The following is a 24,316-nucleotide window of genomic DNA, read 5'->3' as shown; positions in this document are numbered from 1 at the left end:
CTGAGCTTTGTGCCTGCCTGCTCTTCGTGTTGATGGCAGCCCTGTGATTTCAGCAGGGTGATTCACCGTGTTTTGAAGCGATATGTGACCGAGATGTCAGTGGTAATTGGGGTAATAATAATAATAATAACAGCTCCCTCTTATCTTAGCCTGGATCACCTGGGGAGCAGCATCAGCCCTGCTTGGCAAGCCTGGGTGAGGTGGAGCAGGGACCTGGACTGTGTTTAATCACCTAGTGCCCTGGATCAAATCCCCATAAGGAAGTTGCCTCCAGCCAAAGCTGGGAAGGACAAGGGAGTGAAATCTGGGCTTCACACTGGGCTTGGCACAGAGGCAGTGAATGGTCTCAGCTAGGGTTTAGTTGGGTAGTCCCTGCTCCTGGCTGGCCATCCCTCCCTAGCTGAGAGGCTGGTAGGTAGGAGATTTGTCATAGAACCATAGGATGCTTTAGGATGGAAGGGACCTTTTGAAGGCCATTTAGCCCAGCCTCCCCTCTGCAGTCTGCAGGGACATCTGGGGCAGCTGAAGTGCTGGGGTGGGCCAGCAGCTTTTTGAAGGCCTGCAGGGGTTTGCAAGCCCCACTCAGCAGCTGTGTGGGGCCAAAAGACTTGCTGTCCCTTGCCTGGATTTGGGGAACCTTTCTGCAAGGTGTCTGTGATCTCCTTTAAGTGGACCTGCCTTGGCCAGGGGGGCTGGACTCAATGATTTCCACAGGTCCCTTCCAACCCCTATCATTCTGTGATTCTGCATCATGCCTGAGAGTTTGGTTACTTCAGCAGCCTCAGAGTGGTGGACAACCACCATGGAGTGATGCTGCTCCTTGGTGGATCTCCTCTGTTGTCAGCCATGTCCCAGCACGGGCAGAGGCAGGGATCTGTCTGTGAGCATCTCTTCAGCATTACCTTCCTCCTCTGCCTCGGTCAGCTTTTAACCTCCAGGTGTAGAAGGGCAGAGACGGGGCCAGGCCACTCCACCCCTGAGGTTCCTGAGTGACACAAGGACCTGGTTAAACATCTCCCTCTCGTTCGCCTTTGCAGCGAGGAGCCGTGGTGCCAACTCAGGCTCCTTGAGAGCTCCTCAGGACCAGCCCACCAGCATCCTGACCTCAGCAGGCTGGGGGCTGTGTTGTCTGCGTGCAGGCCACTGGAGGCCAGCGCTGGCTCGGCATTTCCAGCCAGTGAAACCCTATAACTTTAATAAGATGTAAAGCGTGTCGCACATCCCTGCCGTCGCTCGGCAACTCCGCGCTAATGGCCCAAACAAAGCCTCCCCGTGCCGAGGGAACACTAAATCCTATTGTGGGATCACTCTGCTCAACCAGAGCTGCTGTCTCCCCCCTGTGCCTGGACCACGCAGCCAGGGTGAGCCTCTCTCCCACCACGACTCGATCCCCACCTCGCTGTGTTTTTAGGGGAGATGCATTTGCTGGCACAGAGTTGCAGGCCGGGGGTGGGGTTTTGGGGATGTGTTGGCAGTGTGCTGGTGAGGCTTCAGGGGATAATGGCCTTGCTAAGGGCTGGTGGACTCCTGGCTCTGAGCTGGCTCAGTGTTCCATACAGTGATGGAATTATTTCTGCTGGAAGAGGCCTCTAAAAGCATCAAGTCCAAGCATCTATCTAGCAGCACCATGGCCACTAAGTCATGTCCTGAAGCGCCATGTCCACAAGTCTCTTGAACACCTCCAGAGCCTGTTCTAATGCCTGACCACTCTTGCAGGAAATTATTTTTAACTCATCTCCAACCTAAACCTCCCCTGGCACAGTTTCAGGCCACTTCCTCTCCTTCCATCACCAGGGAGAAGAGGCCAACACCCACCTGATCACAATCTCCTTTCAGGGAGCTGTAGAGACCAGCGAGGTCTCTCCCCAGCCTCCTCTTTTCCAGACTAAACAATCCCAGTTCTCTCAGTTGCTCTTCATAAGACCTGTTCTCTAGATCACTCACCAGCTTTGCTGCCCTTCTCTGGATACTCTCCAACAGTCTCCCTCCAGCTGTGCTTGGGAATGTCCTGCTTCAGGGATGGCCAAGGAAGAGAAGCTGGGGTAAATCCTCAGCTGACTCGGGTCATTTTTCACTGCCTTATTTTAAAATCCCCACATCCTTTTCTCACTCTGGCACTGCCTTTCCATCCCTCCCATCATCCCAGTGACCTGTGGGACCGTTTTTGTTCAGCATGGTGCCAGGCTGGGGATAGGCAGGTCCTTTGGGCTATCCCCAGCAGATTTCTAGTGCAGAGCTGTGTGTGGTGCTCCACGAGGATTTCCATCAGTGCAGGGCTATCCTCCTGCTGCAGCAGGGAGACATGATGAGCTCAGCTGAACGGCTGCACTCTCTGCTTTGATTTGAACGGTGCTCATGTTGCTGAGCAGGGAAGCACCTGCAGCAGGAGGGGAAAGCAGCTCACACATCAACAGCATCCCTGAGCCAAGCTGAGACAGAGCATGAAAGGGAGACAGCAAAAGGAGGTGGGTGGCCAGGAGTAGGTCTTTGCTCAAGTGGTCTCCTGAAGAGATTTTGGAGAGGACCAGGAAGTAGGTAGGCAATGGGCAGCTCCAGCACAAGCCCCAGGGCACACACCCTTCTTCTCTGCTTGCTGCTGCCTTCTCCTCCTCCCAGTAGGTGCTGAGTGTGCCTTGTCCTGCTGGCTGGGAGGGCAGGCCTCCATCCCTGCATTCAGCTGAGCCCTGCCTCTGTGAGAATTCTGATCTTTTTAATGCATGGACCCTCAGGTAGATGTTGGAATAGCTGCACCCTGAGTGCTTTTGCTGCAATCCAGCTATCACCAGCCATGGGGGAACTCCTGCCAGCAGACAGGATCTCTGCAGTGGTGGGTGGCAGGGCTGGGTGCTGTTTGTGGCATGTAAAGTCCCATGAGAGCAGCCCAGGAGCTGCTTTCCATCTCCCCAGTGCATCTCTGCAGCATGCAAGCCCTGCCACATGTTACAAAAGGAAGAAAGGAGATGTTCAGCCTGGAGAAGAGGAGGCTCCAGGGAGACCTTCTAGCTGCATTTCAGTATCAGAAGGGGAGCTGTAGGAAGGCTGGGGAGGGACTGTTTAGAAGGTCATGTGCAGATAGGATGATGGGCAATGATTTGAAACTGGAGACATTCAAGATCAGACTTGATGTGGCCCTGGGCAGCCTGATCTAGTTGGAGGTGTCCCTGCTGTCTGCAGGAGGGCTGGACAAGATGATCTTTGGGGGTCCCTTCCAACCCAGTGCAGTCTGTGAATCTGAATCTGTAAAGAGCATCCCCCCGAATATCCATCAAGGTAGAGGAAGGATTTTTCTTCTCCTTCAGCCCCCAGGCATGATCTGCAAGCTTGGATTGAGCTTCCGGAGGGGAGGTGTTATTGGGCATGGTGTCTCTAGGCTCAGCCCTGAAAAGCTATTGGCAACTCATGGGGCTGGTGTGGAGCTAGGGCCTTCTGCTCGCATGACAACTAAATTCAGCTTTGCTTTCCATGGTGGTGGGAGCAGAAGCACCCTCAGAGCTCATCTCTCTGACACTCAGGCTTCACTGTTTCTCTGCAGGTGGAGGCTGAGGAGCACCAGGACGTGGTGGTTTATGACCAGAGCACACGGGACGTGGCCGGCTTGGCTGCTGACAGCTTCCTCTCCATCCTTCTGGGCAAGCTGGACAGCTGCTTCCACAGCGTCTCTATCCTCACAGGTAGGAGCCTTGGGTTACCACTTCACCTGGTGCTGGTGGCCTTAGTCTGGAGTTATGGAGCTGTGGACAGGTGTCCATCTACACTCACCTTCCTGGCCACTTGTGGCTGTGGTGGTGGAGGAACATTGCCACACGTGGACCAAGGACACTTGAGCCACGCTGGCTCCTCACTGTGAATTCATTCCTTTGTCCCCATGACTGCACCCACTGGCCAGGATGAGTGAGAGTGGAGGGCACAGAGGGGTTGTAGTGGAGTGGATCCAACCACCCAGAAGGTGCCTGTTGTTCCCCAGCCCCTGCACTTCTTTGTCCCTGGTGAACATTCCAAGGGCTGGACCTGGCTCCGTCTCCTGCTGTTAGAGGGAGGGCAGGAGAGGAAATCCATGGATGTGCTGGGCAGGGGAAGGAGAAGGAGGGCAGGAGAAGAGGGTGGTGACAGGGTGAGTCGGGGTCTGCTCAAGATGATGCCATCCAGGCAGGAGGAGGTGCCAATGACAGCCCTGCCACAGAACAAAGCAGAGGGCAGACAACCCGTGGGTGAAACGCTCCCACCCAGCAGAGAGGAGGAAGAGGTCCAGAAGGGATGGCTAAAGCTGCCTTCCCCACGGCTGACTGCCCACCTCCCAGCTTTCTGCCCATGGAGGGGTGGGCAGGTGCTGCATCACACAGACTCTGGTCCCACTGAACTCAGCCAGGCTCCTGGATAGTGCTGGAAGCAGAGAGATGGAATCATCTCCATTCCCCAAGCTTGTCTTCATCCTGTGGCAACTCTTTGGGGCTGAGGTGGGATACCACCTTCTGTGTCCTTGAGAGCAGCTGTCCCCACAAACCCAGCAATGTGGCAGACCCTGAGAAGGGTTAGCTGTGATGAGGTAGGTGGCACAAGCCAGTGGCATTGAGGGAGCCCTGTCTGTGAGAGGCATGGGTACTGCCTTCAAAGTGCTGCTGAACTATAGCATCTGTGTTGTGGTGAGGAGAGCAGACATAGAGTGGGAAAAAAACCCTAGCTGAAGGGTTTCAAAAGCAAGCAAGGGCTACACGTTAAAGCTAACTCACATGGCCCAGGTTGCAGGAGCTCTGCTGAGGCCACAGTGCTGGATGGCAGTGCCCTGAGCAGCCCCCAGCCCTGCCTATGGCTGCAAGGTCATTGTGGCATAAACAAGGACAAAGTTTGATGCATGGTGCAGGAGAAGGTGGATTTGGTCACATCTGGGAAGGAACCTGCTTAGTCACCAGGATGGGTCAGGAAACAGCCTTCGTGATGTGACCTTGGCACTCCCCAACCCGATGCTGCTGGGAAAGCCCCAAAGCCTTCTCCTTCTTGGGAAGGTGAGGAGAGCCTTAGGGTCTCCATGAGCCTTCCATGAGCAAACCTGCATCCCTCTTGGGCAAACACATCCTCTATCTTCAGAGTATCCTCCATCTCCAGAGTGACCATTTCCATCCTCCTGTGCTGCAGGAGCCCAAACCTTCAAGCTTAAGGCTTCAACCTCCTTAATTACAAGTACCACAGGGCTGCATCCTGATGTGGAACATAGGCCAGCAGTAGCTGGGAAAAATGAGAACTGAAATGTAGAAGAGTGGGGTCATGGTGGTGTGGCTGGACATGGAAACCATGACTGGAAGTAGCTGCAGAGAGCATCCAGGGGAGGTTGGCACAGATGACACAGCTTCCTCCCGCCTGTGGTGTGGGTTGCTCTAGGAGGCAGCTCTGCAGTGCTTGGGAGGTCTGGGATGGGATGTGTAGCCAGGACTGACTCTGAACCCTCACCATGATGGAGTTTGACTCCTTAGTCAGCCCATTCTATGTTCAGGCACCTTATCCTGCCCCAAACCATCCTCTGCCCGAGAAGAGGTGCTTGAGCTCCTCACTTATGACCCCAGCAGGGACATAGGCTGCTGAAATCTCAGCGTCCTGTCGCTAAGTGAACGCTAGCATTCCAGAAATCCCCATTCTTATGGTCCCTAGCCCACTGAGGCAGCCCTGCACCAGCCCCTCCATGCTCCCCAGCCCCAACAGATGTGCCACACCTCCTTGCCTTAGCATCCCCATCTCTTGCTTGCCTCCATCCCATCATTCATCAAAGCCTTGAAACAGCTGATGGGTGAGAAGAGGGGAGCTGGAAGGTGACATGAGCAGCAGCAAGGACCCCTTCAAGGGTTAACAGCTCAGCAGCAGTGATTCCAGCAGGGCTGGGAAGGAGGAATCTGAGTCAATTATTCCCAGTCTTGGAAATCATCAGCTTCTCTTCTCTTTAACTTCTTTTTTTTCTTCTCCTTCTTTTTTTTTTGTCTTTTCCCTTTTTTTTTTGTTCTTTAATTGTGTCAGTATAAATAGTGCTGCTTGCTGCCCTCCAGCCGTGGGAGCAGAGAGCCTGTTGATTTATATGGTTTTCCTGACATCACATGAAGTGGTGGAAAACTGAATGGAGCCAACATTTTTCCTGCATTACGTAATGCCTCTCCCTCCCAGCCCAGCTCTGCTATTCCTGCAGGAGCCTGACTGTTCTTTAACCTTTGTTTACTTCAGCACAAACCCTCAGGGGTTTGCCTTTTTTATGCCTTTTTTTTTGCCTTTTCTCTTTGTTGTTGTTGGTTTTTTTTCCACTTCGTCTTTTTTTTTCCCCCTCTTCCATCCCCCACCTCTTCTTGTTCTTCCCCTTTGCAAAGCCCAGCTTGGGTTTTATTAACAGCCATTATCTGTTTATGAAGCAGCAGCAGCAGCAGCGTCTGGCTCCATCGCTCCCTGACGGCTCCTGCTTGCCAGTTCTTGTGTTGGAGCTTAGCCAGAACTGTGATGTGGTGCTGAGCTCTTGGGTGCTGAGCTTCTCCAGCTCCTTTCTCTTTGTCCAGCTGTGATGGAGGGTAGGGGAGATCTTCCTTTGCTCCCATTTGGTGGCTAAAAGTGACAGCTGAAGGCTTGGGCTGCTCATCCTAATGATGCTTGGGCACGCATCCTGTCGTTTCTGCTGATCTTTGGGCTGGGTGCTGAGCTTTTCTCTCTGTAGGTCAGCTGGGGACAACACTAGGGTGGCAGCAGAGGTCCCCACAGCCCAGAGTGCTGAGTTTGGGACCCCCATGCGGAGCAGAGGCTCTTCCTACCGCCGTGTCATGCTTTATCGCTGCAATATCGCGCTCCGACCTGAAACTGGCCCCTCGCTCGCGTTCCGAACTGGAGTCATGAGCTTTGCATCTGGCTCAGCAGCGCCTGTGAGATCATCTTCAGCTCCCCCCTCCCCACCCCTTGCTCTGTACCAATTCTTCAAGGAATGTTTAAATTTTCCAGTCCTGTTCTTTCTAAATTTGGAGCGTCTGTTTACTCCCCGGATTCGGAAAGAATGTCCCAATATCATCAGCGAGAAATCCCTCCCAGCCCTGCGCTCACCATCCTCCTCCTCCTGCTCCTCCTTAGTGCAGCGCTGGCCAGGACCCAGCTGCCTGCCAAGTGGGAAGAGCTGTCATTGCGTGGTAGTGGTGATCTGGAGTGGGGGGTGGGGGGGCTGGGATCTGGGGGGATTTCGGGGGAATCTACCAAAGGCAAGTGACTTCAGAGCGGATAAAATGAGGTGGTGAGGAAGGAAAGGGGATTTCCACTGCAGGAGCTGCCTCGGGCAGGAGAGGGTGCAGCCCTGGCTGGAATTAGCTTAGAAACAAAGTCTCTGGGAAAGATTATTTTCTTTATATATATATTGCTGCACAGGGACAGAAAGGAGGTTAAACATCAGCTGAATGTGACTTTGCTCATCCTTGGCTGCAAATATTGTGATGCTTTTGTGTGTTGCTCCTTGAGAAGCCAGCATCACATCTCCCTTGCTGCCTTCTCCTTTTGAAAGGTGTCAGGTTGGGGCTGGTTTAAAGGAAAAAAGAAGATGAATTAAGTCAGCTGAGCCAAGCAGATGCCAAAGAAGCGTCTAGGCAGGGCAGAGCAGAGCAGGGAAGGACTTGCCTTTAGTCAGAGGTCCAGGGGCTGGAGATGAGAGCTGCATCCAAAAAGCAGCTAAAAATACAAATGAATCCACAAAGCTTCTCGTGGCTGATGCTGGAGCTAAAAGCAGGGTCCAGGACCAGGATCAAGGCATCTTCACAGTAAGACAGAGATAAGCTAAAACCTAAGGAAAATGAGATACCTGAAGCACACATATGTTGGCCATCAGTCAGAAGCTGTCTGATGGGAATGGGGGTGCAGGACCCCACTGCAGCTGGTTCTTTGATGGTCACTTTCCTAGTGACCTGGTGACTGGCCAGTATAAGTCTCCTAGAGACATAGCAGGACATAAAGTCCTCTTGACTCCAGCAGAGCCTCTGCTCAATACATGGCCTGAAGATGTGTAGATGAAATGTTAGAGCTACTTTAGGTACCCTCAGGCTGCAAGAGCTGAGCACTTGGGGACCTGTGGGCATGAATCCATCAGATGGAGCTACAAGTTTTCCATCTAAAGTCTCACTGCTGCCTCTGACCCTCCCACAAGCTCCTCCTCCTACCTGTGGACATCCCCATCCCATAGCATGCTGTGCTGAACCAGAAGCAGCAGATCCTCAGCTGGCAGGAGTTGTGGGTATGAGTAGGGAGGGCTCAGTGGTGGGATGGGAAAAAGTGCTCATATGTGACTTGCAATTTGTTTGTCCCAGGTTTGGGGGTTTTGAAGAACCAGTTTGGTAGATGCTGAGAATGAGGCTCCTGGCTCTTCATTTACAAACTCAGGAACAGAGGAAGGATAAGAAGTGCTGGCAGGGGCTTATGTGCAGCTTTTCTCAGGGATGATGTGTGGTGGTGTGCCTCATTGCTGTCTACAACTACCTGAAGGGAGAGGCTGCTGCTGGTCTCTTCTCACAGGTAATAGGAGACAGAAGAAGGGGAAATTGCCTCAAGCTGAGTAGGTTTAGATTGGACAGTAGGAAAAAGTTTTTGATGGAGAGAGTGGTCAGGCACTGGAATAAGCTGCCCAGGGAGGTGGTTGAGTCACCCACTCTGGATGTGTTTAAGGGTCGTTGAGATGTGTTGCTTAGGGCTATGGTTTAAAGTGAATCTTGCAGAGTAGGGTTATAGGTTGGCCTTGGTGATCCTTAGGGGCTTTGCCAACATGGATGTTTCTGTGATTCTGTCTGTCTAGAGAGCTGGACTTAGAGTGCTATGGGCAGCCTGGTGGGAGAGGTGCCTCGTTAAACATCGAATGGCAACACCAAGGATTGTGATTTTTGCAGTCCTGGAGGTTTAGGTAACTCTCTGAACCCACCTCCCTCTCACACTGAGCAGCCCTGGGTCCGTGGCGACAGAGGAGTTGTGTTTTTTTCCTGCAGTAAACCATCTGGGACCACTTTAGCTAGGGCAGGACCATGTTTGCTTGCCCTCTGCCCCACTATCCAGTGGGTGCTGGCATCCAGCCCTGACCACCCAGCCCAGCTGTGGCCTTAGAGAGTTCTCCCAGTCTCCACAGCTCAAGCAGACGCGTCATCAGGGTAAGATGCCCCCTTCCCACCCTCTGCCATGACCAGGAGATGCCTGGGAGGGTTTTGGCCCCAGTGGACCCGAAGGCTGCATCCTTGGGAGGGGTTAAGCCAGGTCATGTATGTGCTAGCTGACTGTATTCCAGACCCATGCTCTAAACCTCCCTCTTTAGCAACACTGTCATCAGACAACTTGTTTTCCCGATTCTATAATTACCCCGAGGAGCTTCCCCTCCCCCTCCAGCGGTGTTTTTCACCATCAGACCCAGAAAAGGCCAGCAAAAGGGCCCCAGGTGGAGAGGGATGGAGGAGAAGGGGCTGAGGGAAGAGCAGCTCTCGCTGGTTGCCACTCACAAAGCTGCCATGTGCTTGCGTTTCTCGTTCCTGGAAAGCCAACGGGAGGAAGGCAACTTCCCCACCAAGAGATGCCCATGGGCAGGAGTTGCTGCCCAGCTATGATTTCCTTCCTTTGGAGAAATCTGCCTCCCCTCATCCACCCAACCTTGCCCTCATCCACCCAACCTTGCCCTGGCCACGCTTGTGAAAGATCAGCCTTGGGTGGGGAGAAGAACTACTGGCCACTGCCCAGCTGGGCTGGTGCCAGGGCATGGGCACTGTCACCCTGGGTGTGTCGGTGCTGAACAGGGGCTCATTCTTCCCCCTGCTCTTGTAGAAGGACAACGAAGTCTCTGACCTAGTGCAGCAGAATTATGACAAGCAGAACCAGGGAAGTTATTGTGCCCATGTGCTAAGCAATGGTGAGGCTGCACCTTGGGTACTGAGTTCAGTTCTTGGGGTGCTCAGTACAAGGAGGTGCTGGAGCATGTCCAGAGAAGGGCAATGAAGCTGATGAAGGGTTTGGAGAACAGGGCTAGTGTGGAGTAGCTGAGGGAACTGGAATTGTTCAGCCTGGAGAAAAGGAGGCTGAGAGGAGACCACCTGGCTCTCTAGAACTACCTGAAAGGAGGCTAGAGCCAGGTGCAGATTGGTCTCTTCTCCCTGGTAATAAGTACAAGTCAAAAGGAAACAGCCTCAAGTGGTGCCAGGAGAGGTTTAGGTTGGATATTAGAAGAAACTTCTTCACTGAAATGGTTCTTAAACACTGGAAGAGGCTCCCCAGGGAGGTGGTTGTATCCCCATCCCTGGAGATGTTTAAAAGGCACAGAGGTGTGGTGCTGAGGGACATGGTTTAGCACCAGCCTTGGCAGAGCTAGATAATGGTTGGACTTGATGATTTTCAAGGTCTTTTCCAACCAAAATGCTCCTTTGATTCCTGTTTTCCTGGTGAGTGCTGTGTCAATAAGAGCAGGGCAGGGACCACATCTCTCCCTGGGTGATGCAGCCCCGTTGCCTAAACAGGGTGGAGGCAGGATGGGCAGCAGCCTGGGCAGCAGGAGCACCTCAGAAAGGGGCCAAGGGGCAGCAGCTGACATATGGGCTGTATATCTGCACTAGGGATGTCACCTGTCAGCTCTCTACTTGCTGTCTTGCCCCTATCCCAACACCAGCACTCAGATCCTACCCTAGTCCTGACAAAAGGAGGAAGAAGAGCAGGGAGGAGGATGCTGCCTGGGGATTGGTGGGTGCAAGAGACACCTCCATGAGACTGGGTCTCACAGTGGTGGAGGAAGGGGGTTGCTGACTGTGGTGGCTTGTCTGAGATATGTGGGAATCTTCTGCCTCAAGGGCTGTTTGGTGGTGTTGTGCTCAGCTTCTGCAAGTGGGGCTCCCAGCAACCCTAAATGGAAAGCTTAGTGCAAGCACATCCTGAAGGGCAGCAGTGGAGTCCCCATCCCTGGAGGGGTTTAAAAGCCATGTAGATGTGATGCTGAGGGATGTGGCTTGGTAGTAACCTGGCAGTGCTGTGTTAAGGGTTGGACCAGTTAATCTTGATGGTCTCTTGCAACCAAAGCCATTCTGTGATTCTATGAAGGAACCTGCCAGCACCGAAGTAACTTGTGCCATGGGGCCTTGCAAGCTCGAGGGAGCCAGGCAACTGGATGGCAGCCATGGAAGAAAGATGCACACTTGTGCACTGCTGGGTTGAGCACAGGTTGATAGTTGCATGCCCTAATTCACCCCACAGCATCTCCCGCACTTGGCACAGAGCAGCCAGCCAGACACTGCCCTGCGTGACTCCATGATGCTCCCTGCCCCAGTGGAGCCACAGCTGATGGAGCGGGTCACAGCTGAATTGCAGAATCACAGAATGACAGAACAGTGAGAGCTGAAAGGGACCTCTGGAGATCATCCAGTCCAACCTCCCTGCCAGAGCAGGATCACCAACAGCAGCTTGCCTAGGATCACAATGTCCAGGTGGGGCTGGAATCTCTCCAGAGAAGGAGACCCCACAACCTCTCTGGGCAGCCTGCTCCAGGAATCCATCACTCTCACAGCAAAGATTTTTTTCCTCCCGTTCAGGTGGAACCTTCTGTGTTCCAGTTTGTGCCCATTTCCTCTTGTCCTGTCACTGGGCCTCATCCTCTCCCTTCCCCCTCTCCCCCCCACTTTAGCTCTTGCTGAGCATTGATCAGATCCCCTCTCAGGCTGCCATGAATTGCAGCTTTGACAGGAGCTGTTGGCACTGCCCACCAGCGTCATGCACCCTCCCGAGCAGGGATGAAGGTGGCAAACGTTGGGGACCACAGATGCCCTGGGTAGCTGCGGTGGGAGCTGTTTCCCCAGCGTGGCTCCTGGGGGAAGGCTGCTCCTCTCTCTCTCAGCCTAGTTGGAGCAGGCTTTGAATTCTCTCCAACCTCTGACCCACATCTGATAATAATCAAACCATATTTGTTACAACAACAAGGCTCGTTAGGAGGCTGGCTCCGCTCGGGTTGGGGAGGGGGAGGGGACAGCACTTAGTTCATGCCAATGACCTCATCTCATGTGATGTCATTCAAAGGAAAAACACTGAAGTCACTCACATATGGCTCAGCCTGGGGTTTTTCAGCCTGTAAAGCTGCAGATTTTCAAAGGCACAATACATGCTCCCCCCTCCCCCCCCCCAGCCTCGCTTCTCTGCTTACTATAATCCTGAATGATTTTCTGGAGGCCTGGGCTCAGACCAATAAACTCGTAAGGAGCTGCGTGGAGATGTCTTAAGGAGTCCCACGGGTGGCAGGAAGGATGACAAGCAATTCTGACCTCCAGGACAAGCACAAAAGAGAACAGGCATCAACTCCCACCTCCTGCTTCAGAAGCCATGGCTGGGGGATAGACTCCCAGGGGGACTGTGGAGACAAATGTTTTCTGCTGAGGTGAGACCCTGGCCCAGGTTGCCCAGAGAGATGATAGATGCCCCATCCCTGGTACCGTTGCAGGTCAGCCTGTTTGGGGCTGTGAGCAACTTGCTCTACTTGACAATGTCCCTGCTGGTTGCAGGGCAGTTGGACTAGATAACCTCTGAACCCAAACCATTCTATGATTCTTAGATGTCCCTTCTAGCTGGACATGTGAGAAGGCTTTACTAGAGGATGCTTCTCCTCCAGCTCCCAGTTCTGCTCTGCTGGGACCAGGCAGATAACTCCATCTGATGTGGGTGCACACAGGTGTAAGCAGCTCAGCACCAGCCCCATTCCCCACCAGCTGCTGCAGCTTGGTCGTCTCCAGCTGTTCACAACTCCTGCAGGATGAGCATTTCTCCTGGGTGATCCTCTCTGTGGAGACATCAAGAGGAAAGACAAGCTGCAGCTTAGAGATCTGCTGCCTGGTCCACAGCTCTGTCCTACACAAAGAACACCAGTTTTATTCCTGGGACTGTTTCAGGTTAGGTTGGTTTGGGCTCTGAGCAACCTTTTCTCTTGAAGATGTCCTTGCTAGCTGCAGGGAGGTTGGACTAGGTGACCTTCCAACCCAACCCAGTCTGTGATTTTGTGACACTGTGGAGCTAATTAATTTTGTGTGTCTGTGCCTCAGTTTCCCCTTTTAAGAAGCCAAGAGTGTGGCATTGCTCTTCAGATTTGAGATTCCCAGTTCAACATCTCCCAGGGGATGCAAGCTGATCCTGCCGGGAGCAGCAGTGGGAAGGTGGGCAGGACCGCACCGTGGGGTTCCGGGTGTGCCGCAGGGACGGAGAGCGATACCGGGAGGTTTTTATTGCTGAGAGAGACGCAAGCATCACCTTCTCCTTTCCAAGTCTCTTATTCCTAAATTTACTCATTCGGGGCCAAATCCTGCGCGGCTCAGAGATTTTTGCTCATCGCCTGGGCGGGGAGGAAAAGGGGGGTTGTGCCTTTAAGCTGGGGGGGCTGCGCTGCGTGTCTGTGTGCTGAGTAAGGAATGCGGCCGCATGCCTGACCCGTTAGCTATGAGCGCGGCGGCGGATGGAGCGGCGGGGCCGCGGCTCCTGCTCCGGGGCTGAGCTCCGCCACCGGCCACCGAGGCAGGAGGAAGAGGAGGAAGGTGGCTGGGGAGAAGAGAGGTTACACAAGCCTCCCCCCGCCACCCACGAACCCGGCTTGCTTTTCTTTTTATTCTTTTTTAAGGCTTTTCCCTTTTTTCAGCCTGAAGGTTGGAGCCAAGGGGCGGTTGTTGGGTTGTTTTTTTTCAGGGGGGGTGTTGGGGTTAGTGGTTTTTTAAGCTGCTGTTTGACGGAGGGAAGAGGTGCCCCAGCGAGCCTGGATGCCCGTGGATGTAATGATCGCTCCTTCCGAGGACCAGTTCTGGCCAGACATGCGCGAAGGGCAGATGAAGCTGAAAATAAGGGTGCGGAGGATGAAGGAGAGCAGGGAGATGAGAGGTTGGTCCGCCCGGCCGGCTCCGTTCTTGCCCGGGGAGATGGAGGAGGGATGAGGGGAACGAGCCCGGCTTTGCCCGGGGGCGGGAGCCCCTTTTGTGGAGCGGAGCTGGCGTGCGGGGGGAGAGCGGTCGGCAGCTGCCGGCCCCGGGCAAGGTGCGGAGGCAGCTGGGCTGATCCTGCTGGAAAGGAGCTGCGAGGGGAGGGAGCAACTTCTTCGGGCATTGGGTCCCGCTGGGGTCCCCTCAGGCTGACCTGGCCTTTTGGGGATTGCTCTGGGGGTCTCTTGAAGCCTTCTCCCTCCTGGCAAGCTGGGTAAGGGTGTGGAAGGAGCAGAGAAGGAGGGAAGGAGGAAGGCTGCGGAAGCCAGGGCAGGCTCCGCCGCCAGCATCTCGTGCGGAAGAGGGTAGGTTTAGATCAGGTTTTGGAGGAAATGTAAGTCTTTATTGTGAGGGTGATGAGGCACAGGAGCAGAAAAGTGGTAGGTTCCCCATCCCTGGAAGTGTTCAGAGCTAGTCTGGATGAGACTTTGAGCAACCTGGTCTGGTGGAAGGTGTCGCTGCCCACGGAAAGGGGTCGGAACTGGATGATCTTTAAGGTCCCTTTCAACCTAAACCATTCTGTGAATCCTGTGACGTGATCTCGGCTGGTTAGAGTGCTGGTTTGAAGGGGTCGCCGCATCTCGAGCAAAGAGGGGATAGGGGTAGGGGGAAGGATGAAGGCAGGGAGGAGTGCTGGATGAGCTCTGTGCTGCTGCCCGCAGCCAGGCAGCTGCCCGGCGGAGCCATTTCGCTTCACTAGCGCTGTTGCTGCCTGCCCATCTTCGGGGGCTTTCAGTCAGAAAAGGGCGTTTGCAGTGCTTCCACGCCGCACCCCCAGTGCCAGGGTGAAGGGCGAGCAGAGGAAGGGGGATATTAACTGGAGCGGCTTAAAAATACGCGGAGCCTGGAATGACCTAGATTACCAAAAGGTTGGATCAAGAAACTTCCCCTCCATCACCACTTAAAATGGGAGCCTGCTAAAAGTGCTTGACAGGTTTTTGTGGCATGAAGCACATAACCCAGTGATGGTGTCATTAGCAATAAGTCACTCCTGGAAATGACACATTTCTCTTTACTTAGAACGAGTAAGGCTGGTCCAAAGCAGGCACAGTCACTGGAGGGAAATCAAGCCCAGCAGCTCGGGGAGCGTGTCTGCGGTTGTGTGGGTGGAGGGCTTCCTTTCTGCTGCTTTTCCTCTTTTTTTAAGGACTTTTTTTTTTTCCACTGGCTTGAGAGAAAGGGAGTGGGGTCTGGGACCAGCCTATGAGGCTGGGGTGGGCTGGCACGGGTTGGGAGGCAGCAGGGTGATGTAGTAGCAGATGGGCAGAGGCTGTGCAGGGTGACCACTGGGGAAACGGGGAATTCACAAGAATCCATAATAGGGCTGATTCATCTGCTCTCTCATTCCCACTGCTTGGGAAAAAAGAAATGATCGGAGCCAGCAACAGGGTGATGAAATTTGGTGCTGAATGAAGGGAGGGCGAAACCTGCGCTGGGGAAGAGCACAGAGGCTGGGAACGGGAGCGTGTGGGGAAAGGAGACCAGACAAGCCGCAGACATTGCTATTCAGTGAGCCGGGTGGAAGCGAAGGAGCATCAGCCAAGGCAGGGCGAGTTGGCCAGGCTGGGTAGCACTGGGACTTCACGCAGGTGGGTGGGAAGGCGCTGCAAGCAAGTGAGCACTGGGCATCGCTGGCAGGGCTAGGGAAAATCCAAGGGGGCTGCAGAGGATCTGCGAGGAGGGAGGCAGGGAGAAACCGCAGCGGCGTTGGAGGCAGCCCCGCAGCGCTGTGAGTAAGGGTGGCAAGAAGCGGTGTTTCATCACGCCGCCGGCTCAGCTGCCGGCCCCGACAGGCTCCCACTCAACCTTTCCACGGCAGGGACTTTCCCAGCGGCTCTGAGGGCCAGGCCCCTCTGCTTTCCCTCCCTCCGTTCCATCCCAGCGCTCAGGCTCGCTGCCTTGCCAATACGGACGAGGGCTGGGGTTTTGTGGGTTCCCCCCAGCTCCCATCATCTCCTGCCATGCCTCAGTTCAGCCAGGTGGCTTGACACTCCGGGGTGGATGTGTCAGGACACTGAGAGCAGCGTGATGCCAGAGGGCTGGGGCGATGAGGAGGGGGCTTTGAGGCATCCATCCTGGCCAGCTAGCCGGCACAGCGGTGCAGGGACCGTGCAGGAGCGGTGCAGGAACGGTGCAGGGGCCGTGCAGGAGCGGTGCTGGCACAGTGGTGCCGGAACGGTGGCTGAGCGGTGGCGGTGCCGGCGGGGCGGTGCAGGAGCCGTGCAGTGCAGGAGGGGCGCAGGAGCGGCGGTGGCACAGCAGTTCAGGAGCGGTGCCGGCGGGGCGGTGCGGGAGCCGTGCAGTGCAGGAGCGGTGCAGGAGCGGTGCGGGAGCCGTGCAGTGCAGGAGCGGTGCAGTGCAGGAGCGGTGCAGTGCAGCAGCGGTGCAGTGCAGGAGCGGTGGTGGCGCGGCGGTGCGGTGCAGGAGCGGTGCGGTGCAGGAGCCGTGCGGTGCAGGAGCCGCGCAGTGCAGGAGCGGTGCGGTGCAGGAGCGGTGGTGGCGGTGGCGGTGGCGGTGGCGGAGCGGTGCCGGCCTGGCGGCAGCCCCGGCGGCAGCCCGGGCGCGTGCTGGCTGGCATGCCCCGCTGCCCCTCGCCACGTGCCGCCCTGGCAGCGGCTCGCCGCCACCGCGGGCATCTTAATGAGAGCCGGGCACGGCTCGGCCTCGCTCAGCCCCCTTCAGATGCCAGCGGCTTCCGGGTAGAGGGTCTCCAGCATGAGCGCAGAGGTAAAACCCCCCGCCGGGGCCGCAGGCTGCCGCAGAAGCTGCAGCGGCTGCACGGAGAGCAGGGCTCTGAGCAGCTCCTGCTCTTGAGCGCTCGTAACAGAAGCAATGAGGGTGGGCTATAAACCACCTCTTTAATACCCTTAGTGGGTCTCCTGCCAGCTGCCGGTGTGACAGCTAGGGGTGAGGAGGTAGAGTGTGGTGGCTGCTGGCTCAGGGAGGGCTTGTAGCTGCAGCTGTGGCTGCTCTCCTCCTTGCTGCCACAGGCTGATGGCACAGCTGGGTGACATGTCAATTCTCCTGTTTCCTACTGGAAGCTTTGGGTTGGAAGTGGCAGAGTCCCTCATCCCTGGGGGGATCTAGGAGCCACGTAGATGTGGTGCTGAGGGACATGATTTAGCAGTGGACTTGTCAGTGTTGGCTTACTGGTCAGACTTGATCTTACAGGTCACTTCCAGCCTAAAGGATTTTATGATGCTCTACCATGCAGGGGGGAGGATGGTGACCACGACATATCCTCACTGCTCAGGGTGTCTGTGGGGGTGCATTTTGGAGGCTCATGGTGTTGGTGGTGTCTAGGAGGCAGGTGGTTCTCCTGGAGAGTGGTTTTGGAGTGCAGTAGGTGCCCCTTTTCAGCTTCTTGCAGTCATCAGGGCACAACATTGTGACCAGTGGTTATCTGAAGGGCCTCTGAAGGAGGTGAGCCCACAGAGAGGGGGGTCAGTGGGCAGTTTGCAGCTATCAGAGGGGTTTCCAGCTCAGACACCTCCCTGCCTCCTCTTTACCCCTCTAGCCTTGAAAGATGCCCTAGTGTGGGACACAGGGAGCAGCAGGGAGCTGGCACAGCCTTGCTTAATATGCTCCACACCTCCCTTTTATTGCCACCAGCATCTCTTCTCACTTCCATGGAACTCAACAGATTGTAAATCTCCAAAGCTGGGGCTTACCACCAGGAGGAAAACAATGCCACACCACATCCCTGCCCTAGCCAGGACTTTGTCACCTTCTGTGTCACCCTCCCTACACCATCACTGCTGCCCTGCCTTGGCAGAGAGGTGAACAGGGCAGCTTGTGGGTGATGCCTGAGATGTTTTCAGTGTCCCAGCCGTGAGCTGGATGTCCCCAGAGACCACTTGGAAGTGACAGCCAAGTCAGCAGAAGGATCCCCAGGTGTGGCAGAGTCCCGACTTAGCAGTCCAACACCTCTCTTCTTCCACCTTCTGATCTCCTTCCATGCCTACCAGCCCAGCATCAGGACTGAAGCTTTTTGTTCATTTGGTTGTAGCTATCTCAGGGGTTTCTGCAGTTGGTGGTGCAGTGACTGGCAAAGGGGCTCCTCGCTCTGCAGTTTGCTGCTCAAAGGGGAAAGTCACAGGACTCCCTAGCAGCTGTTTGCTGCCAGAGCCGTGAAGAGCAGGGCTGGGGGCTGGCCTGGAGAGACCCCTACAGAGCACAGCAGGAGGTGGAAGGGTGGTCAGCACCCCAGGAGTGGAACCTGGGATGGAGGAAGAAAGGAGGTTTCAATTGTTGCCCTCTCCCGGCACTAGGTTGCTGCAATGTCCTGTGCCTTGCTTTCTCTCTTTCCTCCAGGGAAGGACAGCACTCCTCTCCCTGCAGAAAGATGCTTTTCTCTTCAGCCCCAGCTTGACCTGAACACTTCTAAAAGGTTTTATGTTTCTTGGGGCATTGCTGAGTGAACCCTACTAAAGTTGAGGGGTGGCTTTCACTAGCTCTCTTAGAAACCTGTCTGATGCTAGTTCTTGACTCCCACTTCATCCACCTTCAGCCAGGAGCAGTGAAGGCTTCCCCACTTCTGTCCTAGTTCCCTGTGCTCAAACATCCCCACTTCTCATGCTGGGCCCCACCTCTGCCTCAGGTAGATGCAGGGAGCAGGAAGACACGGGGGTTTTCCAGGGAATAGTTTTGAGATGCCTCAGGAGTGCTGGAGCCATGAGCAGTGCAGGGACCAGCTCCTCCTCAGCAAACCCTTGCCAAGCCCAAGGGGAGCACCAAGAAGACAGCAGAGATCCCTAAGCACCACGTCAGACCCAAATCCTTCCTGAGCTTTATTCCACACATGCCAAGAGAAACAGTGCTACCAGCACTGTGAATTAAAGTGGGAGGACTCCAAAGCCCCAGTGCTGCTCAGCTCCTCACCCCATGGGGCTCCTTTGCTCTCTCCCAGCCAAAGCTGGGATTCAGGGCCCAGGGTGCAGAGGGGGAAAACCCAGATATCATCTGGAGCCCAGCCAGGGACATTCACTGCCTTTGGGGTTGTTTTGAGGAGCTGCTTTGGCTCTCTGAAAATGAAAGGCATGCTGGAGCATCAGGGTGGGGTGAGTGTGGCTTGGAGGTTGGGATGGCATCGGGTACCTGGCTCCATATCTAGGATTTCCCCCAAGCCTGAGCTGCCCTTAGCAGCTACAAATGTGGGGGCAATGAGGGCAGGTGGGATGGGAGCCTGCCCAGCCTCCCAGGCTCGTGGTTCAGGCTTTGCTTAGTGCACACAGGGTGAGCTGTCAGCATCATTTTGGGTGCCAGCATCCTCCAGTCTTTGCAGACATCTCTGCCTGCTCCACAGCCCCTCTGCCTAGGCTCTCCCGGGCAGAGCTGGCAGAGCCTCTGCTGCCGGGCGAGCGCCAGCAGAGGCAGGCAAGGGGAGGAGAGCAGCATGCCCTGGCCTGCTCTGGCTGTGACATCACCCCACACTCCTGTGTTCAAAGAGCAACACAGAGCTGTGCATGACTCTGGGCAGCTCCTGATGGGGAATGGCCGAGCATGAGAGGCAGAGGACATGGGGCCCAGAGCAGTGCCAGTCCCCAGGGCTGTGCTTGCCTGCACCCTGTTCCCCAAAAATGTGCCAGTTTACTTGGGAAAAGTCCCCACACTGTTTTGTCTGGTGGGCCAAACCTGCACCCCAGTCAACAAGAGTTGATCAGCCCCCCAGGGGGTTCTGCTTGAGCATCCCCCAGGCATCAACGAGGTGTGCTGAAGTGCTGAGTGAAGCAGGGAGGTGGCACAGGAAGGTGGCACACGTGGCCGCGGGGCTCTGGCCGGTGACTTAGGCTCCTTGGCAGCGAGGACGCAGCAGCGCAGGGATGGGCAGTAACCGGAGCTGTGCTGCACCTGCGCTGGGCCTCCTGCTTTCCCTCTGATTTAATGTCCCAGTTGAGAGGTGATGTCATTTCAGAGGGAGCCAGAGAAGAGGAAGTGCTGGAGAAGATAAGGTGCTTTAACTCTTACCCCTCCTGGCTGGACTTTGAAGCTGGGAACTGTGTTAGCTGCCAGCCAGGAAAACATCAGAGAGGGGAAGAGGTTGGTTGGAGGACACCTTCCTCTTGGGGCAGTGGGAGCTGCTGAGATGGATGATGATAGAGGTCCTTGGATGTTCACAGGTGATATCAACAGGATTTTGTGTCTTGTTTTGTCTTCTCCAACACCTTTGTCTCTCAGAGATGTGGGGTGGGTTGTCTGCAACGCCAGGCATACCTCCTCACCATAGCCTGAGTGTCACACCTGCAGCCAGGGAGGTGCTCCAGGAGGATCAGCAGAAATGCTGTGAAGGTGCTGGAGAGGATAGAGAGTGTGACAGGGTTGCCCTGCTCCTGAAGACTGAATAGGAAGGTCCTTACCAGAGACTCAGTAAAAGATCAAGATTAGCTGTGGAGATGAGCAAGAAATTCCCATGATGCTGAGTCCAGGGACTTGGACTTTCAGAATGATCTCCAGGGAAGGCATCCTCATCCCTCTGACAAAAACAGTCAAGCCCCAAAGTCTGCTCTGTTCTCTCTGGTCCAGTGTGGTGGAAGTCATGGACTTGGCAGGGCTGGATGGAGAGGACATCTCAGAAACCACAGTGTATAAGTGTAGCTGTTGTGGCAAGGTTTAGGTTGACCTCCATCAACCCAGAGAGTTTTGAGCCTCAGTGGGCTTGCTTGTTCTCATCCTGCCTTGGTGGGTTTTGCTATTGAAAGGTGATCCCAGTTGTCCCCACACTGCTGCAGGCAGCCAAGATGGAAAGCAGGAAGGGTGTGGGATGCCTCACGTGTGCATCAGTGTCTATCTCCAGAAGGAAAAATCAGAGCTGGGTCTCTTTTCTCTGTGTGTGCCACAGTCATCACAATGGCTCTGCTCTGGTCAGCCATCACTGGTGGCTCTTTGCTCCTCGGGGTTCTGTTTTTGTAGTAGCTTTCCAGTATCTGAAGGGGGCCTACAGGAAGGCTGGGGAGGGACTATTGACAAGGTCTTGTAATGACAGGATAAAGAGTGATGGGTTTAAACTGGCAGAGGGGAGGTTGAAACTGGATGTTAGGAAGAAGTTCTTTGCAGTGAGGGTGGTGAGACACTGGCACAGGTTGCCCAGGGAGGCTGTGGAACACAGAAGCACCCAATGTGATCTTTGATCACATTCTGTGCTTCTGTGCTCCACAACCTCCCTGGAGGTGTTCAAGACCAGGTTGGATGAGGCCTTGAGCGACCTGTTCTAGTGGGAAGTGTCCCTGCCAATGGTGGGGGGGTTGGAAATGGCTGAGCTTTGAGGTCCCTTCCAACCTAAACCATCCTGTGTTTCTCAGTGCTGCAGGGCTAGCACCGCTCTGCCCCAGCCCAGGCCTGGGGGTGGCAGGTACTGATGGTCTCAGCCTCACTGCTATGAGCTTAACGTCCTCGTTTTCTCCACAGGAGGCTTTGCCACTTTCTCCTCCTGCTTCCCAGGGCTCTGTGAGGGGAAGCCAGCTGCCATCCTGCCGATGAGCATCTCCCAGCCATGCTTGCCCGTGGCCAATGTTGGCCCCACACGCATCCTGCCGCATCTCTACCTGGGCTCCCAGAAAGATGTCCTAAACAAGGTATGGCCCCGATGAGGGAACATGTCTGGGACCCCAGCACTGGAGAGGAGGGAGGGCATTAGGGACTCCTTTCCTGCCTGGTGGGAGAACCACAGGTGGTGGGTCTGACCCTAGCAGAAGGTTGAAGGCAAGGAGTGCATAGGCAGAGTCTGCTGGAACTGGATGGGGGTGGTTGCAGGATGAGCTGTCTTATAATTGATGAGCTTTGGGGTGGCCAGACTCCTCCCAGGTGTAATCATAAATGGTTGGAGGTGGGAGGGACCTTTAAAGGTCATCTAGTTCAAATCTTCTGCAGTGAGCAGGGACATCTTCAAGTAGAGCAGTTTGCTCAGAGACCCAGACAACCTGACCTGGAATGGTTCCAGGGATGAGGCACCACCTCCCTGGGCAACCTGGAACAGGGTCTCACCAACCTCAAAGTACACATAACAAACCCAGGGACAAGAGGAGCCCGGCTGGGAAAACGTTTGGGTGTGGAAGGGGAGTTACTACAGCTGGAGGGAGATGTGGGACAGGAGCCAGCTTTGCACCCATCTGCCTGGCCAGTGAGATAGCACCAGTGTCAGCAACCTTGGGATCTCCTTGGAAGCCAGAGGCAGTGGGAGAGAGGAGAAAAGAGGGACAGGTGCTGGAAGGCTGTGCTGGAGTTTTGTTTAAAGGGAAAATCACAGCAAGAAGACAGAAAGAGGAATTGCAGTGGAAACGCTGCCAGGCACCTGGCTACCGCAGGCAGGAGGCAGCCAGCTGGGCGTCCTCATCCTCACCCAGGGCAGGCAAGGGGGGAGAGGGACCATGACGCCAGAACAGGGCTGGAGGCAGAAAGGAGAGTGGAATTATATACAGGGAGTAGAAGGAAATGGGAGAGAAAAATGCCAGGAATGTGAGCCCAGGAGCTGGGCTGACTCCATGGAGCTGAGCCTGGGCTCTGCTGGGACAGGCAGAAACCAGCTGCTGGAGAAGCCAGGGCTGATGCCCTGGTGTGGTCTCCTGAGGAGTCAATGTCAGGCGGGGAAATTGATGTTTTCCATCCCTCACCACCTCCTTGGAAGGTTGTGTCTACCTTTTGGAGCTGTGTTTTCTGCCATCCCCACCACACGGCCAAAAGATGTGCTCTTCCTAGGAGCAGAGCAGGGTCAAGTGTGGATCTGAGCAGAGATGATGCTTCTCTGCTCCAGCATGTTGTGGATGAGATATCCCACATGGCAGCTCTGATGTGTGGAAGGATTCTTTCATCTCCACATTTTCTCCTCTTCTCTCATTTTGGGTCTTCCTTGTGACAGCACAGACTAGGCACTGAGACCCAGCAGCTGGCACAGGTGTCCCCCAAGCTGTACAGGTCATACCTAGTCTGGTGGGATGAGGACAGAGACAGGGGTCAGGTGAGACATGAATCTGTCAGCACTGCATATAGATGAAGCTGGCCAAGGCCCTGGAAAGGAAGAGATGAAGCTTGGTGTGGGTGCAGCAGTATGCACCCAGCAAGGCAGCTGGCTGACTCGTGGGTTGAACCTTGCCCCCTCATTGCTGTTTGCCATCTGACCCTGTTTACCTAAGCTCTCCTTTGTGCTCTTGCACTTACTGAGTCAGAAATTTGGACAGTGATGGTGGCCACCGAGTGGCCAGAGCAGAAGAGTCATGGAAAAGAAGTCCAGTCACAGAATCCCAGACTGGTTTGGATTGGGAGGGACCTTTTAAGATCATCTAGTCCAACCCCCATGCAGTCAGCAGGGACATCTGCAACTAGAGCAGGTTGCTCAGAGCTCCAGACGTGACCTGTAATGGCTCCCGAAATGGAGCATCAGCCACCTCTGTGGGCAACATGGGCCAGGCTCTCACCACTCTCAGTGTCAAACACTTCTTCCTTCTCTCTAGTCTGAACCTCCCTCTTTCAGTTCAAACCATCTCCTCCTGTCCTGTCAGAACAGGACAGCTCAAAAGTCTGCCCCCAGTTTTCACCCCAGTGAAAAGGTCCAGGTTCACCCCAGTGCCAGAGCAAGGCAGGAGAAGTTTCCCCTTGCCACCTGCCTGTGTCCCAGCACAAGACTGTATGTTCAGAGTGAAGGACTGTGAATGACTAACAAACCTGACAACAAACCCTGATGTGTTTCTGAGCAGTGTGGGAGCGACATAGAGTGGTACCACTGACTCACCCCACTGTTGGTGAGATGCCTCTCTCCCTCAGCAGCTACTTTCAAAGCTTTCAGCTAGAGATTTGACTGATTTTCTTTCTCATATTTTGCTGTTCCTTTCATGCTTAAATCCTCTGGGACTCTCCTTTCCAGGTGTCCTTGTATTTGGACCAAAGTAAAGCCCAGCTGAGGTTCAAACCTGTGTCATTGAAACTGATGCAACCTTTAAGGCCAGGTTGGATGTGGCTCTGAGCAACCTGATCTAGTGTGAGATGTCCCTGCCCATGGCAGGGGGGTTGGAGCTAGAGGATTTCTATTAAGAATCAACTAAAGCCGTGGCACTCTTCAGACAAAACAACTAGAAAATAGCTGTACTTTCCTTAAAGAGAGCCTTTTCTTCCCCCCACCCCCAGTCTCTGCTGCTAGATGAGTTCATGCTCTGAAGTAACCATCCATTGCTAGGCTGGGGATTGGATCGAGGGAAGAAAGCAGCAAGGATCCTTTCACTTTTCATTCACCCAGGACTGCAGCACCTCTCCCATGGCTGAGAGAGTTGGGGGTAGCTCAGCCTGCAGAAGAGAAGGCTCCAGGAAGACCTTAGAGCAGTCTGCCAGTACCTGAAGGGGACTACAGGAGAGCTGGGGAGGGTTTTCTGACAAGGCCT

The 24,316-nt window shown here is 54.8% G+C and overlaps 1 protein-coding gene across 3 annotated transcripts in view; it reads left to right on the top strand.

Annotated features, from left to right (window-relative positions):
• The window catches only part of DUSP8 (dual specificity phosphatase 8), a 49,002-nt gene that overhangs the window by 22,222 nt on the left and 2,464 nt on the right, over nt 1-24,316 (top strand). For 2 of the 3 annotated variants that reach the window (XM_064163169.1, XM_064163168.1), the window contains exons 3-4: nt 3,533-3,671; nt 21,357-21,523. In XM_064163169.1, coding sequence (XP_064019239.1) covers nt 3,533-3,671; nt 21,357-21,523 — 306 coding nt within the window. Of the gene's footprint in view, nt 1-3,532; nt 3,672-13,368; nt 13,855-21,356; nt 21,524-24,316 lie in introns of those variants that run through there. The other variant, XM_064163170.1, reaches the window with a different exon arrangement.

Source organism: Pogoniulus pusillus, chromosome 24 (assembly GCF_015220805.1).
Source record: "Pogoniulus pusillus isolate bPogPus1 chromosome 24, bPogPus1.pri, whole genome shotgun sequence".
Classification (NCBI taxonomy): Eukaryota; Metazoa; Chordata; class Aves; order Piciformes; family Lybiidae; genus Pogoniulus; species Pogoniulus pusillus.
This window is presented reverse-complemented; position numbering and strand designations above follow the sequence as displayed.